General features: G+C 42.9%; 1 protein-coding gene across 1 annotated transcript in view; it reads left to right on the forward strand.

Annotated features, from left to right (window-relative positions):
* The first annotated feature begins 8,358 nt into the window (after window positions 1-8,358).
* Window positions 8,359-14,794, forward strand: part of WRNIP1 (WRN helicase interacting protein 1) — a 55,418-nt gene continuing 48,982 nt past the window's right edge. Inside the window, exon 1 of the mRNA XM_056854980.1 lies at window positions 8,359-8,904. Within this exon, the coding sequence (XP_056710958.1) occupies window positions 8,359-8,904 (546 nt within the window). The remainder of the gene's footprint in view (window positions 8,905-14,794) is intronic.

The raw sequence follows: 14,794 nt of genomic DNA on the forward strand, positions 1-14,794 counted from the left end.
CGATGCTGGAAGGATGCAATAATTTTAAAAAGTGAGGTAACATGATGATGGTCAGGCTAGAATTGTACATAGACTATTCAAATATGTAAATGACATCTTGTCACATGTTGCCTTTATCCTTTCCTTTTAAAAAAACTTTTAACAAATGAGAACTAGATTCAAAGAAATTATGTTTAAAAGGTATGAAATGTACAAATACAATGCAGTTGGAACACCTTAATCAATAGATCCATATTTGGATCCATAACAAGCAGCAAGCTTACTTTGTGAGATAAATCCATCCTCTTTAACCATTTATCTACTACCTGTGGATTTTCAGATAGTCCAGGCTTTCTCCTTCTTCCAGGGATTAGTATAGTCCACAGCATGTGCCAGAAGAATGAAGCTACGAAGCAGAAGCTACCAGCAATCCAGACAGCTTTTCCATTCAAACGGAAATCCATTTTTGGATATTTTAAGACTGGCTTTGGAGGCTTGGCATTACTAGAAATCACTTGCTGGGCCTTTCCCTGGGTCAGCCAGCACTACCTAACTGAAGAAATGGATATGCAGCCGGCCGAAGGGATCCTCTCATAGCGACCAAACTCTGCCTTATACCTATAAGGGAAGCAATGTGATGGCCCCATGACAAGCAGAAAACAGGTGCTGCGGCCCACTGATATGATGTTCAGAGCATTACTGGGAAGATAATTTTGCTGGACATTCTAGCACTTCTCAAATGGGCCAGATCTATGAGCTTCGAGTCCGGCAGTTAACAGCTCCTGCTGCAACTCAGCCGTTTGCTCCTTTTAATCTTCACAATGAGCTCGAGGTGAAAAGAACCGCCGGCGGGGGAGGAATGCAAAGAGAGGTTACATTTTCAGACCTGAAATTTCAGACTGGAACAAGAGTATGGTTTAAGTTTTATGAAGTCTATTAAAACCCTACTGCCACTGAATGGAATTTTCCGTTAAAATTCCAGGGGCAAGGCAGGAATGGGGAGAACACAAAGGGAGGAATGCAGGAAATAAACAGCAGGCCTGAAATAACATGCATTTTCAATTTTGCATGTAAAAATATGCAAAAGAAGTGGATGTGTTGAATATTTGCTTTTGTAAAACGTTGCTGTGTTTTTTATAATAGACTAGTGGGGTTCCTTTTGGACTCATGGGGAAAGGGAAATCCCATTCTCTCCCAATTAGCCCCCTCCATGAACAGGATCTTCTTCCCCACTTGCCTGGTCCCACATTTCCCACCCCCATCCTTGCTCCTGCTCTCCTCCCAATTGTCCTACACCTTTGTTGCCCCCTGCTCCCCCCATTGCCTTCAGCTCCACTTGCCCTCTCTCCCACTTTGCTGGCTCCGGATCCGTTTCCTTCCTTGCCTCCTATGCAAGAACAATGTCAAAGTATTGTCCAGTAGAAACAGTATTAAGCACAGAGCTTAATATCCTTTTCCCCAGTCACAATTAAATATGCACTTGAGATCTCCTGCAAGCAACTCACACCCATATGATTATGGTGTGCTAAGAATACATCCCTTCTTCCAGCTACATGGGCAACATTTTGGCATCTACAGGACTTGTGGAAATTATACACAGAACTGTATATTGCCCAATGTGCCAATTAATATAAATAAACAAATGAATATAAAAATATGAATATAAATAAATGCATATAACAAGTTTACCCTTGAACTCGCATGATCTTTCATAGGCAGTAACCTACTGCATCAAATGTATTAAAGGGATTCAGATGGATTGACTCAATCAAGGAAGCCATGGCCCTCAGTTTGTAAGACCTGAGCAAGGCTGTTAATGATAGGACATTTTGGAGGTAATTAATTCATAGGTGGCCATAAGTATTCCCCCAAATCCAAATAGACTTTACCAAGTAGATCATATTATTTCATTTATACAGATTATTTAAAAATCATAAGACTGAAAAGTACAGTCAATAAATGGATCAGCTGTGGACTTATAAATTGATTACCATTAATTCAACCATAGCTTTCTATATATAAATGCCAGTAACAATGGTATAGAAGAAGAGTTGGTTTTTATACCTCGCTTTTCTCTACCTTAAGGAGTCTCAAAGTGCCTTACAATTACAATCCCTCTCTCCACAACAGGCACCTTGTGAGGTGGGGGCTGAGAGAGTTCTGAGATAACTATGACTGGCCCAAGGTCATCCAGCAGGCTTCATGTGGAGAAGCAAGGAATCAAACATGCTTCTCCACATTAGAGTCCACCACTCCGATTACAGAAATAATTCAAGTCAACGAGGTCGCGGGAGCAATAAAAACAGTGGTTTCTCCTGAAACAAGGCAACTGATCAATCAAGCAGAAAGTCAACTGAATATTCAAGTAACGGAAGAACTCTCTTTAGAAGATCAGGAAGCATTCAAGCTTGCTGAAGCTGCTGCTATTGATTAACTATGGAGAATCTTAAAATAATATCAGTGAATGCTAATGGTCTTAACTCCCCTTCTAAAAGGAAGAAAGTCTTCCATAAACTTATCAAAACATCTTTGGACATTTTTTGTCTTCAAGAAACACGTTAAACAATCACACGTCACTCTTACAATGTAACAAACTGGGGACTTTGCATGCATCTTCATCACTAACTAAGAAACGAGGAGTAGCAAATTATGTCAAAAGCCAAAAACTGTCAGTAATAGCCTCAACTGAAGATGAAAAAGGAAGATATTTGATCTTACTAGTTCAAGGAGCTAATGGGCAAAAATTCACGATAGCCAACATTTATGCACCAAATCAAGCTAAGGAAAAGTTTTTCATGACATTCTAACCAACTTCCATCAAGGAGAATTTTTAATTGTTGGAGACATGAACAGAGTCATGAATACTAAACTAGACAAGTCCGCTAAACACAAGGGAGGAAAATTACCGAAGATGGTTTAATGGAAGCTTGGAAACTCATAGAGGTCTGGAGATATAAACATCAGAAGGAAAAGTATTACACTTTCTTTTCTAATCAACACAAAACATATTCCAGAATTGATATGATTTTGGTATCTAGCACCCTGCTTAACAGATTGGGGGAAGTCAACATTTTACCTACAACCTATGCGGACCACAATCCAAGGGAACTAAACTTGCTGAGTCCCAGGATCAGGTTAAGAAGATGGAGGATGAATGATAATATTCTTTTAAGGAAGGATATTTTGGAACAATGTCAGAAAGATTTGAAATTCTTCTTTGAGACGAACATGACTTCTGGACCAGCGCAAAGAATCGTAAGGGTCAGGGGGTCCAGTGTTATGGGCTCTGGAGAGGTTGCCCCTCCCTCCTCTATAGACAAGCCCATGAGGGAACAGAGAATCTGACTCTTACATTCCTGCTTTTCCAGACCCCATAACTTCAGACCCTCTGACCCAATCTTCACCAAACTTTGAGGTGCTTGCAAGGAGAGTCCCTGCAAGCTACCCTGCAAGTTTAGGGATTCTACCTCAAAAAATGCCCCCAGGGCCGAATTTTTTTGAAAAACCCAAAAATAAACCAAATTCCCATATTTACCAGTATAGGAATTCGGCTTATTTCGGGTTTCCCGAAAAAAATCGGCCCCAATAAACCCGAACCTAAATTTTACCAATTTTTTTTTTTGCACATTCCTAATAAGGACCATTTACTACTGTTGACTGAAGGGTGACATGGGATTAACATAAAAGCAGGTTTCATCTAGGAAAGTGCAGGGTGAAACATGATAAGCAGATCTAATTTGAAACGTATAGTAGCATTGCTGAATTAATTACTATCAGTAAGGTGGGATATGCTAAGATATTGGCACCTAAAGTGAGTGGGAAATCCCATGACCTTGTTAAGATATGAGAGAAAAAGACTGATCGTAAAGAATTCTGCAGTTTCTCAAAACTTGATTCTCCCTTTGAAGTTTTAAAAAAGAACACTGACTTTTATGATGCCCTGGAATCTCCCATCTCTTAAGCAGTTAGAATTTTGTGAACATTTTGTGACACCACAATAAGTCAACTGTCTAGAAGAAACTCACAGCCAACCAACAGTTTGCTGCATATATACTTTGGGTAATAAGCATGTGAGAAGGGACATGCACAAAAGAGAACACAACAATCAGCATAACCAACTCATACCTCTTCATCATCCGTGAAACTTTTCACTGTTTCCAGGCCATGGAAGAAAGCCATTCTGTCCTGCCTGCTATTGTAGTACTGTGTATTAATTTCTTCTAGCTGGTTAATCTTATAGAATTTTGCAGGACATCCTATTACATTACCATCTTGACACTTCTCCATCTTGGCTCCATAGATCAGTGAACAGGAGTGAGTCCTGATTTCACCTTTTTGCTGTCTGCAACAAAGGGAAACAAATAGAAAGTACTGATAGGATGGTGAACTTAGTTCTCAGAAAAGGATACGTATCGTACACATGTATGTGTGTATATAGGTAAATCATTGATTCATTTTTAAAACACTATATGCTAGCAAAATAGTGGCACGGATGACTTTTATTGACTTATATTTATTCCTAAATTAAGTATAGCACTTAATATACCTACCATAAGTACCAATTAATTTAAACTGAGGGAACAAAATAAGTAACATACAAATAATCCCTCCAAGGGTGGGGGGCAAAGAACCCTTGTAGAGAAGGGATCCCCAACTTTTCTGAGCCTGCGGGATTCAGGACACATCATGGTGGGTACAGCAACAAAATGGCTGCAACAGGAGGTGGAGCCAGTCATGAAATGATTGCCCCAGCTTAAGTTCAGTAACACAGTGCAGATTCTTGTGCTGCGGGGCAGCTGCTGCCAAAACAACATTTTTTTAAAATCTGCACAGCCAATAAAATCTCCAATAATCAAACAGAAGCCTTGCTGGGCAAAACCCCTACCTGGCCCCACCCACTTCCTAAAAACACTTGGTGGGCACCAGGCAAGGTGTTGGTGGACACCACTGGCACCCATGGGCACCACACTGGGGACCCCTGTTGTTGAGTATATAGCAAAGCTGGACTTTCAATACAGATTTTCAAAAATTTCATTCTAAACTCCTAATCATTCTATAGTTTTAAAAAATAGATTCATGTGTCTTCAAAGCCCCTTTACGATGTTTGTATGAAGTATCTTGGATCACAACTGAATGTTATCATCCTTGTCATCTTTGGCCTAATACAAACAATATTCTAGGAGTAAATGGTGAGTTAAGTAAACAGGTCACACAGGAAAGGTTTGCCAGCTCTAGTTGGGGAAATACCTGGAGATTTAGGGGGTGGAGCTTGGGGAGGATGGAGTTTGGGGAGGGGAGGGATTTCTCTAGTCTGGAGGTCAACTATAATAGCAGATATGACAGAACTCTTTTTAAAATTATTTTACTTCACCAACCACCACTATCACTTCTGAGACTTATAATTTATCTCTTGTTGTTTTCCTGTCTCAAACTTTGGAGGAATGAGGGATCCATCAATATATAATCCATATATAAATTAGAATATGGCACAAGAGAGATTTAATGAAGTAAAACTGTTTTGTCTCTTTTTGGGAAAAAGTAAAGTCAGGTTTGCAGGGAGGTTTCAGGAAATAATTGGCCAGATTAAAAAATAACAAGAGGAATGCGGAAATTTATGATGTTTATAAACAATAGATATTTTGTAATTGGGATGTATCTGAGGTATTTCACAGACAGGTGTTGATACTTTTGATATAGACTGAGATAGAGAGAATTCTTGGCAGTCCAACAAACCTAAGCTTCTTGAAAGAATATTTCAAATGTTGGTGGAGTCAGGAACAAAACACAATTTTTCCAAATTTCTTTCTTAAAACTGGTTGGAGATTACCCCCTTTACTTAGGAGCTATTTCCCTTAGGGAAGGACACTCATATCCCTCACACACAGGATCCTTCTTGATCCTAAACAACAACTGTGTTCCTCTCACGCCAGCTGCCAGGCTCAACAGTCAGTTAACAACTAAACATTTCTAACCGTCTTTCTCAACTGCCACTTATAGAATTCTCAGGGTTTTTTTTCTTTTCGAACCTCCTGTCACAACGTTCTATGCCCAAGACAACTCATCATTACGCAGCTGTCCGTCACAACAGGAAATCTTCAGGCCCCACCCTGATGTTGGCAATATCACATACCAATTCTTACGGAAATATAAACTGAAGAAGGGCAACATTTATAAAATAGAATTAGGGATGCCAGCCTCCAGGTGGGACCTGGAGATCCCCCGGAATTATAGTTCATCTCTAGTCTAAAGATCGGTTCTGCGGGAGAAAATGGATGCTTTGGAGGGTGGACTCTATGGCATTGCGCCCCACTGAGGTCCCTGTCCTCCCCAAGCTCCACCCCCAAATCCTCAGGCGTTTCCCAATCTGGAACTAGCAACCCTACACTCCCATCCCCCTTCGGTGGTGTGGGGGAGGACCTGGCAACCCTAGATGGAATCATATTCAGATTATCTTGAGTACCACATATTGCACTGTTAATTTATTCAGCTTCTCTATCAGAAGTTCAGTGTACCAGGCTTCCTGACCTTGGGCTAGTCACAGCTGGGCAACCTTGGGCTAGTCACAGTTCTCTTAGAGCTCTCTCAGCCCCACCTACCTAACAGGGTGTCTTTTGTGGGGAGGGAAGGTGATTGTTAAGCCAGTTTGATTCTTCCTCAAGTGGAAGAGAAAGTCGGCCTATAAAAACCTAATACAAGGGAATGTTTTGAACGTGTAAGTTTTCTCACAGCAATATCCCTCACAGAGGCAGGGAATCACGAGCAAGGCTTGGCTACGCAAACTGATTATGGCCTGGGAATCCTGGCTTTATGTATTTAAAATAACCCAGAAGCATTAGCGTCCTTCTTTTTCAGATCTCATGGCGGCAATTCTCAGCGCGGCTGGAATTTGAGGAAACGAAAAACCGCGCTTCAAGCCCCTAACGGCGCTCCTCCTTTCCTTAACGGCATCAGGCCAGTCTCTTAGACAAAGATTAAATGGACATAAGCCTGACATCGGAAACCACAATATTCAAAAACCAGTGGGAGAACATTTCAACCTTCCAGGACATCCTGTTGCAGATTTAAGAGTAGCCGTTCTCTTACAAAGGAATTTCAAAGGGAGATTGGAAAGAGAAACTGCTGAATTACAGTTGATATTCAAACTAAAGTCAATGCATTTACCTGGGCCGAATAAAGACCTTGCATTCATGGCCCATTACCAATGCTGATTTCTCCACACCCATCTCTCCCCTGGACATCACAGACTCTTCTGCATACCACCCCTAATCCCATCACGCCTGCTATTCACATGTACATACTGTTAACATTTACATACTAATGCTTGTCTGAATTCACTCTCCACTACTTAAAGACAGATGGATTCACATTCTAGCTGTATCCGAAGAAGTGAGCTGTGGCTCACGAAAGCTCATACCCTACCAGAAAATATTTTTCACAGTGGGTCGCCGTGTTAGTCTGTCTGCAGTAGTAGAAAAGAGCAAGAGTCCAGTAGCACCTTAAAGCACCAGAAAACATTTTTGTTAGTCTTTAAGGTGCGACTGGACTCTTGCTCTTTTCTACTACAGAAAATATTTTTGTTAGTCTTTAAGGTGCTGCTGGACTTTTGCTCTTCTACAGAAAATATTTTTGTTAGTCTTTAAGGTGCTGCTGGACTTTTGCTCTTCTACAGAAAATATTTTTGTTAGTCTTTAAGGTGCTGCTGGACTTTTGCTCTTTTCTACTACAGAAAACATTTTTGTTAGTCTTTAAGGTGCCACTGGACTTTTGCTCTTTTCTACTACATAAATCATTTTTGTTAGTCTTTAAGGTGCTACTGGACTTTTGCTCTTTGCTACTACAGAAAATATTTTTGTTAGTCTTTAAGGTGCTGCTGGACTTTTGCTCTTTTCTACTACAGAAAACATCTTTGTTAGTCTTTAAGGTGCCACTGGACTTTTGCTCTTTTCTACTACATAAATCATTTTTGTTAGTCTTTAAGGTGCTACTGGACTTTTGCTCTTTGCTACTACAGAAAACATTTTTGTTAGTCTTTAAGGTGCGACTGGACTCTGGCCCTTTTCGACTCCTGCAGACAGACTAACACGGCCGCCCACCGTGAACGAACGGCATCAAAACGCCCCATAGAACTTTCATCCGCCAGCCGCGAAGGACTACAACTCCCAGGGGCCCGCGCGCCGAAGGCGCCCCTAGGAACAGGAGGCGCTTCCTTTCCTCCCCTTCCCGCCGGGCCGCTCTGGCTGCTCGTTCGCCCGGCGCCGGAAGCCTTTTCCGTTCGCGAGCGACCTCTTGGCGGGAAGCGTTTCCGGCGGCGCCCCTCCCCGGGAGGCAGCAGCAGCTGCTCAGTGTCCATTCCGCGGGGGGTCTCCTCTCTGCCGGGAAATGGACGGGGCCGGGGGTGGGCGAGAGCCCCTCGTGAGCTGCCCCGTTTGCTCCCGCGAGCTCCCGGCCCCCAGCATCAACCTGCACCTGGACAGGTGTTTACAGGGGACGGAGGGAGGGGAGCCCCTCCCCGAGGGGGAGGAAGGCCTGCAGCAGCCCTGCAAGAAGAAAACGCGCCTCTCCAGGCCTCCCGAGGGCGGCCGCCGCAGCCCCCCGGCGGTGTTTTCCCTTTTCCAGAAGGGGAGGCTCTCCGGGGCGAGGGCCCCCCCGGGGAGCCCCGCCGCGCCTCCGACCCCGGGCCCGGAGAAGCCGCCGGGCGGGGAGGGTCCTGGCACCGGCCCCCACGCTTCGGTTCCGGAGCTGGGCGGCGGGAGCCTGGCCCGGCAACTGGAAGGGAAGCCCCTGGCGGACAAGCTGCGGCCGGACACCTTGGGGGACTACATGGGGCAGAGCCAGGTGGTGGGGGAGCAGACGCTTTTGCGGCCCCTGCTGGAGGCCCACGAAATCCCCTCCCTCATCCTCTGGGGGCCGCCTGGCTGTGGCAAGGTGAGTGGCCCCCAGTTGCTGCCCTCCCTCCCTCCCTCCCTGTCCCCATCTCAGCATCCCAGCCAGGACTTAGTTGGTGCCAGGCCTAAGCCCCAGGGTTTTTGCTTTGCGCCCGTCAAAACCCTAACCCTGAAAGGGGTGATCACAATTTGATGACGCGCCTCTGAACATATGCAGAGTCAATTCCTTCCCATGGCTACTTAGGGGATTTCGTGGGCCCCTGCTGGAAGCCCACGAAATCCCCTCCCTCATTCTCTGGGGGCCGCCTGGCTGCGGCAAGGTGAGTGGCCCCCAGTTGCTGCCCTCCTCCCTCGCTTCCTTTCGTCCCGGCACAATCTCAGCATCCCAGCCAGGACTTAGTTGGTGCCTTAGTTGGCCTAAGCCCCAGGGTTTTTGCTTTGCGCCCATCAAAACCCTAACCCTGAAAGGGGTGATCACAATTTGATGACGCGCCTCTGAACATACGCAGAGTCGATTCCTTCCCATGGCTACTTAGGTAACCACCGCTTGAGCGGTTGTCCTATGGAGGGGTATCCCAGAGCGCGTTATGTACCAGCATGGATCCCAGCACTTCTCAGTTGTGACGCTGCTCTGCTGCAGACCAAGAGCCACACTCTTTTTATTTTTGTGCAAAGAAGGCACCTTAACAGAAGCACTGAATTTTCATGGAAGGTTTTGCCTTGGATTTGTCACTCTATAGATGCACGTTTTCCCCATCTGAATTCTCAAAACTCTGCATGGCGGCTTATTGTTGAGTTTTGAGAATATGGATGGGGAAGAAGTGCATCTAAAGAGTGGCAAGTCCAATGCAAAACCTTCCATGAATAAATGGCCAAAGAGTTTTAAGGCCCAGTTCATCTCGGGTTGGTGGGAGTCTTCAAGTGGTAGAGGTGTGTGTGGGAGTGATTATCCTCCTTCACAAATCATGTCATATACACTGACGCCACATTGTGAAACACTTTCCCCTGTTTTTGAGGCAAAGAGTTGACACAAAATGGCCATCTGCATGGAGCAGCTGTTCCATATATGAAAATTGGTCCTTTTACATTGAGGTTATCCTGGAGTTTCCAAGCTGCATTGGTTTTTCTTCAAGCTTTCTCATGACATCGCTCCCAACTTGTTGTCTTTCTTTGTTTCCTCATTGGTTCTCCATGCTTTCTCAAGCTGACTTTAATCCAATTTGGGTAAGGACAGAGAAACAATGAAGAAACTACGGAAAGTCTATAAATTACGGAAAGTCAATAAATGGAAAATGAAATTGTAAGGAAGCATGGAGAGGGAAAAAATACTGCAGTTTGGAACCCAAACCATGGGAAAACATCTATGTAAGAGGAGGAAGTCAAGAGAAGGTACTTTCTCCTTTGCCTTGTGGAAGCTATCCTTGTCTTTGTTCATCCAAACATAACAAAAATAGGGATCCTATACTGTTTCCAATATAGGTAGCAGAAGTGTGAATAACTTTTGGATATTCCCTGTCTTCATGGGGGTGGGTCAGGCAGCATTATGTATGTGCATTCTTAGAAATATGTGTGATTTGAGCTCATCATTTACCTTTACTCCCCAATGATAAAGCTCCACTTAACAGCTACAACAGTGGTTCCCAAACCTTTCAGGCCACTTCCCCCTTGGTTCCATAAACTCAACCCCAGTGCCCCCTACCCTATCCAACAACACAGTTGAAGGGGCCCACCTCTAGTGCCCCCTGCTGCCCCCTTGCCTCTTAGTGCCCCCATAGGTAATCCTACCACCCCCAGGGGGTGATACTGCCTACTTTGGGATCCACTGAGCTACAAGTATTACTAATGAGACTAAAATATCTCTTTCCTCAACATCTAAGCCACCAGGAACAGATTTCACCAAAGAACAATATTTAAAGGTTTGCTCCAAGGACTTTGAATTTTTGACTTCCCAAATATTTTAGTAGCTCAGACTGTGAGTAAAATTTATGAGACGCTTGACCCATTACTCCAGCTTTTTTGTAAACAGCCCGGTACCTCAAACTTTGTAGGTCCAAAATGTGGAACAGGGAGAATTGCATCCTATAAACAATTTACGGAGTCAAACCTTTCATTTATTAAAAGAGAACCAACCCAGATTAGCACATGCCCCTGAATTCTCCACCGCATTGATTTTAGTACCAAAAGTTATAGTCCGTGATATTTATAAATTTAAGGGATAATGGATAGACTGGTCTTCTAATGGAAGGCAAAGGGACACTTCTGTTACTTGCTAGGACTCTCTTATGTTAATCTTATAGCCCAATTCATCGTGACCATATTTTAATACCTCATGGATTCCTTCTTTGATACTGAAAAAGCGTCAATTTCTACAGCATTTAGGGATTTTTTCCCTTTAGATACTTCAAAAATGGGAGTCAAACCTCTGATTTCATTGAATAGGTTACCAACCAATACGAATGAAGGAGCTGCTAAACAAAGTACTCATTCTAAACCCAAATAAACACTCCTAGCAGAAACCTCTACTAAGAAGAGAGAGGAGAAATATGTGTGAATAGATGTACCAAGACACACTGTCCTAACTAACTGTGGGGAAGTAAAAGCTATTCACATGTGTTCTTGTAAGTACAATTATAGACATAAATCATTGCCATGGATCGGAATTTCAACATTGGCCATAAGCATGCAGTTAAAGGGCAGAAAAATATCGGTTAAGAAGTAAGTACAAAGGATCTTAGTGGTTGTCTCGTAACTAAATTTGAAGAGACTTGCTAGGAGAGGGTTAGAATCTTACGGCTGCTTACTTGGAAATAAGTTTAAGGGGGCTTTCTTCTGTGTAAAACATGTAGGATTCTGTAGACTGTAAGCCTGTGAACTGCTGCACAGACTGGAGAAAACAGCAGAATTATGCTTTTCTGTGGTGTGAACCTCTGCTGCTGCCTCACTATTTATTTATTAGTTGGTGATATTTTCAAGCTGTCCTTTTCATTTAAAAAAAATGCCCAAGACACCTTACAAGTTAAAACAATAACATTTCCTATCCATAAAACAAATCAAACAAGTAAAGAACAAAACAGAAGATTAAAATAAGCAAGAACAACCCTACAAAGTAGGAGATAATACTAATCAGTACACAGGACAAAACATAATGCATTCAGTGTTATTGTCTGAAAGTCACACTAATCTTTTACTGGAGGGATCCTATATAGATTGATGCTCCTTGCACAAGTGGTCAAAATGTGGTCTCTCACATGGAATAGCATAATAGGAATACACAAGGTATACTGGCTTGTACCTGTTAACTTCCATAGCGTGTGAAGGAGCTCTGAATATTTCTCTAGCGGTGTAAATCTTTCTTCTTTGGGTCTGCTTTTGAGATCCGTGGTAAAGTTGATAATGGGTAAATTTTCAATTTTTAGAATACAATATATGACATTTTCATGGAGGCTTTATTTGATTGGTCTTATTGGCTTGTGTGCTAACAGTTGTCATCTCTCCCAGTGACGTAGGCAAGAAATCTAAATAAAGGGTGTTAATCTTGTGGAGTGAAGACAGCGTTGAATAATTTGTTAGGTGATCTCTAGAGAATGTGCAGAAGAGTGATCTGTGTCTACCATTCAGAACATTTCCAGTTTAGAATTACTCAACCTATAAAATGATACATAACAATTGAGAATGAATGTCTTGGTGAGCAGAGACTGAATGATACCTAACTGTCAAAATAGGATGTTGTGAAATCAGGATGTAGAGATACAGTTACTTCTAATCCTTTTCACTACAAAAGGAAAACATAATCCATACTTCATTTTATGAAGAGTTTATTTACATCGTATTTTTGGCAGTCCCATCGAATGCCGATTTACTCAGATATTAGTCTCACTGAATTCAGAGGGGGATACGTCAGTGTGTGTATATTTTCTGCCGTAAAGTACAAAGTTCTGTACACTCTTTTATCATGTTTGTCTTCTCTGAGGTAGGCCCAAGGCCACTCAGCTTAGTTATTAAAACTAATCTTATCCTCATAAGGCTTTTGTGACTTGGATGAATAAAGGCTCTTAAAGGGTTTTGTGGAAGAGCAAATCCCGTTGGATGGGACTTCTGAGTAAACATGAACTCTGAGTTCCTTGAAGTGCCATCCTAAACGGGTTTACCCTAACCCTACTCAGGTCTGTTTAACGGGGCTATTTCCCAAAAAAGTGCTCCTAGGATTGCATAGTTGGTCTGGTTGCTCCAAAACTGGCCCTGGTACTAATCTCATTTTAAAACATGTACAAAGTTAACAGCTGCTGCCTCCTGGTGGATTAGAGTAATGGGACTTTTGTGCATTATGGGGGGAAAATCTATCTGAGGTATCAAGTTGTAGTTTTGCCAGCTTTCATTCTCTAACCACTCAGCTCCCCTAAAAGGGTAGCAGCAATAGCATGCACTTTTTGGCCTACAGGACTATGGCATTTACATTGCTTGAGAAAGGCAGGCCAGGATCATAGTAAGAAGGCACAAAGAGAGGAATTTATATCAAAGAAGTAAAAGCTACAAAATGGTTAATCTTGGTTTCTAATTCTTCTATCAAATTTGAATCGCTACCAAGTAGCAGAAGGTACAGAGTACAGCTTCTCCTAACGCCAAACTAAATGTAGCTTTTCAGCAATGTGTATCTATCCCAAGTTTAGAATTAATTTTTTTCATCCTATTTGCGCCCACCTCCTTGAACACTCTTATTACTCTTCATTGTTTTAATTATTCTGTTACAATATTGACAGTAACTCTGAACAGGACCATTATTTCGACTGGAGTACAAGGAGCCTGACTTTGACAAAGCGTTTGTAAATCCATCCTAGATGATAATTCGGCTCTTCTGATTAGGGCTTGTCGGTTATCCCCTCATGTAGGCTGATTACACCAGCGTGGTGTAGTTTATACAGTGGTGGTTAGAATCATAACGTTGGAAAGGACCACCAGGGTCATCTAGTCCAACGCCCTGCACAATGCAGGACATTTACAGCTACCCCACACACACCCAGTGAGCCCTACTCCATGTCCAGAAGACGGCCAAGATGCCCTCTCATCATCTGCTTAACGTCATAGAATCAGAGTTGGAAGGGATCACCAGGGTCACCCTCTGCACAATGCAGGATATTCACAACTACCTCCCCCCCACACCCCTAGTGACCCATACTTCATGCCCAGAAGATGGCGAAGGTGCTCTCTCTCTCATGAGCTGCCTAAGGTTATAGAATCAGCATTGCTGACAGATGGCCATCTAGCCTCTTCTTTAAAACCTCCAGGGAAGGAGAGCTTACCACCTCCCGAGTAAGCCAGTTCAACTGAGGAACTGCTCTAACGGTTAGAAAATTCTTCCTAATATCTAGGTGGAAACTTTTGATTTAATCTCAACCTGTTGGTTCTGGTCTGACCTTTTGGAGCAACAGAAAACAACTCGGCACCATCCTCTATATGACACCCCTTCAAGTACTTGTAGATGGTTATCATATCCCCACTCAGTCTTCTCCTCTTCAGGCTAAACATACCCAGCTCCTTCAACCTTTCCTCATAGGACTTGGTCTCCAGACCCATCTTTGTTGCCCTCCTCTAGACATGTTCCAGCTTGTCTTCATCCTTCTTAAACTGTGGTGCACAAAACTGAACACAATACTCTAGGTGAGGTCTAACCAGAGCAGAGTAAAGCGATACCATCACTTTGCTGGACACTATACTTCTGTTGATACAGCCCAAGATTTGCCTTTTTAGCTACCGCATCACACTGCTGACTCATGTTCAATGTTTGGTCTACTAAGACCCCCAGATCCTTTTGTACACACTACTGCTGAGACAAGTCTCCCCCATTCTATAATTATGCATTTAATTTTTTCTACCTAAATGTAGAACTTTACATTGATCTCTGTTGAAATGCATTTTATTGGTTTTAGCCCAAT

The sequence above is a fragment of the Euleptes europaea genome, chromosome 8, assembly GCF_029931775.1.
Source record: "Euleptes europaea isolate rEulEur1 chromosome 8, rEulEur1.hap1, whole genome shotgun sequence".
NCBI classification, from domain to species: domain Eukaryota; kingdom Metazoa; phylum Chordata; class Lepidosauria; order Squamata; family Sphaerodactylidae; genus Euleptes; species Euleptes europaea.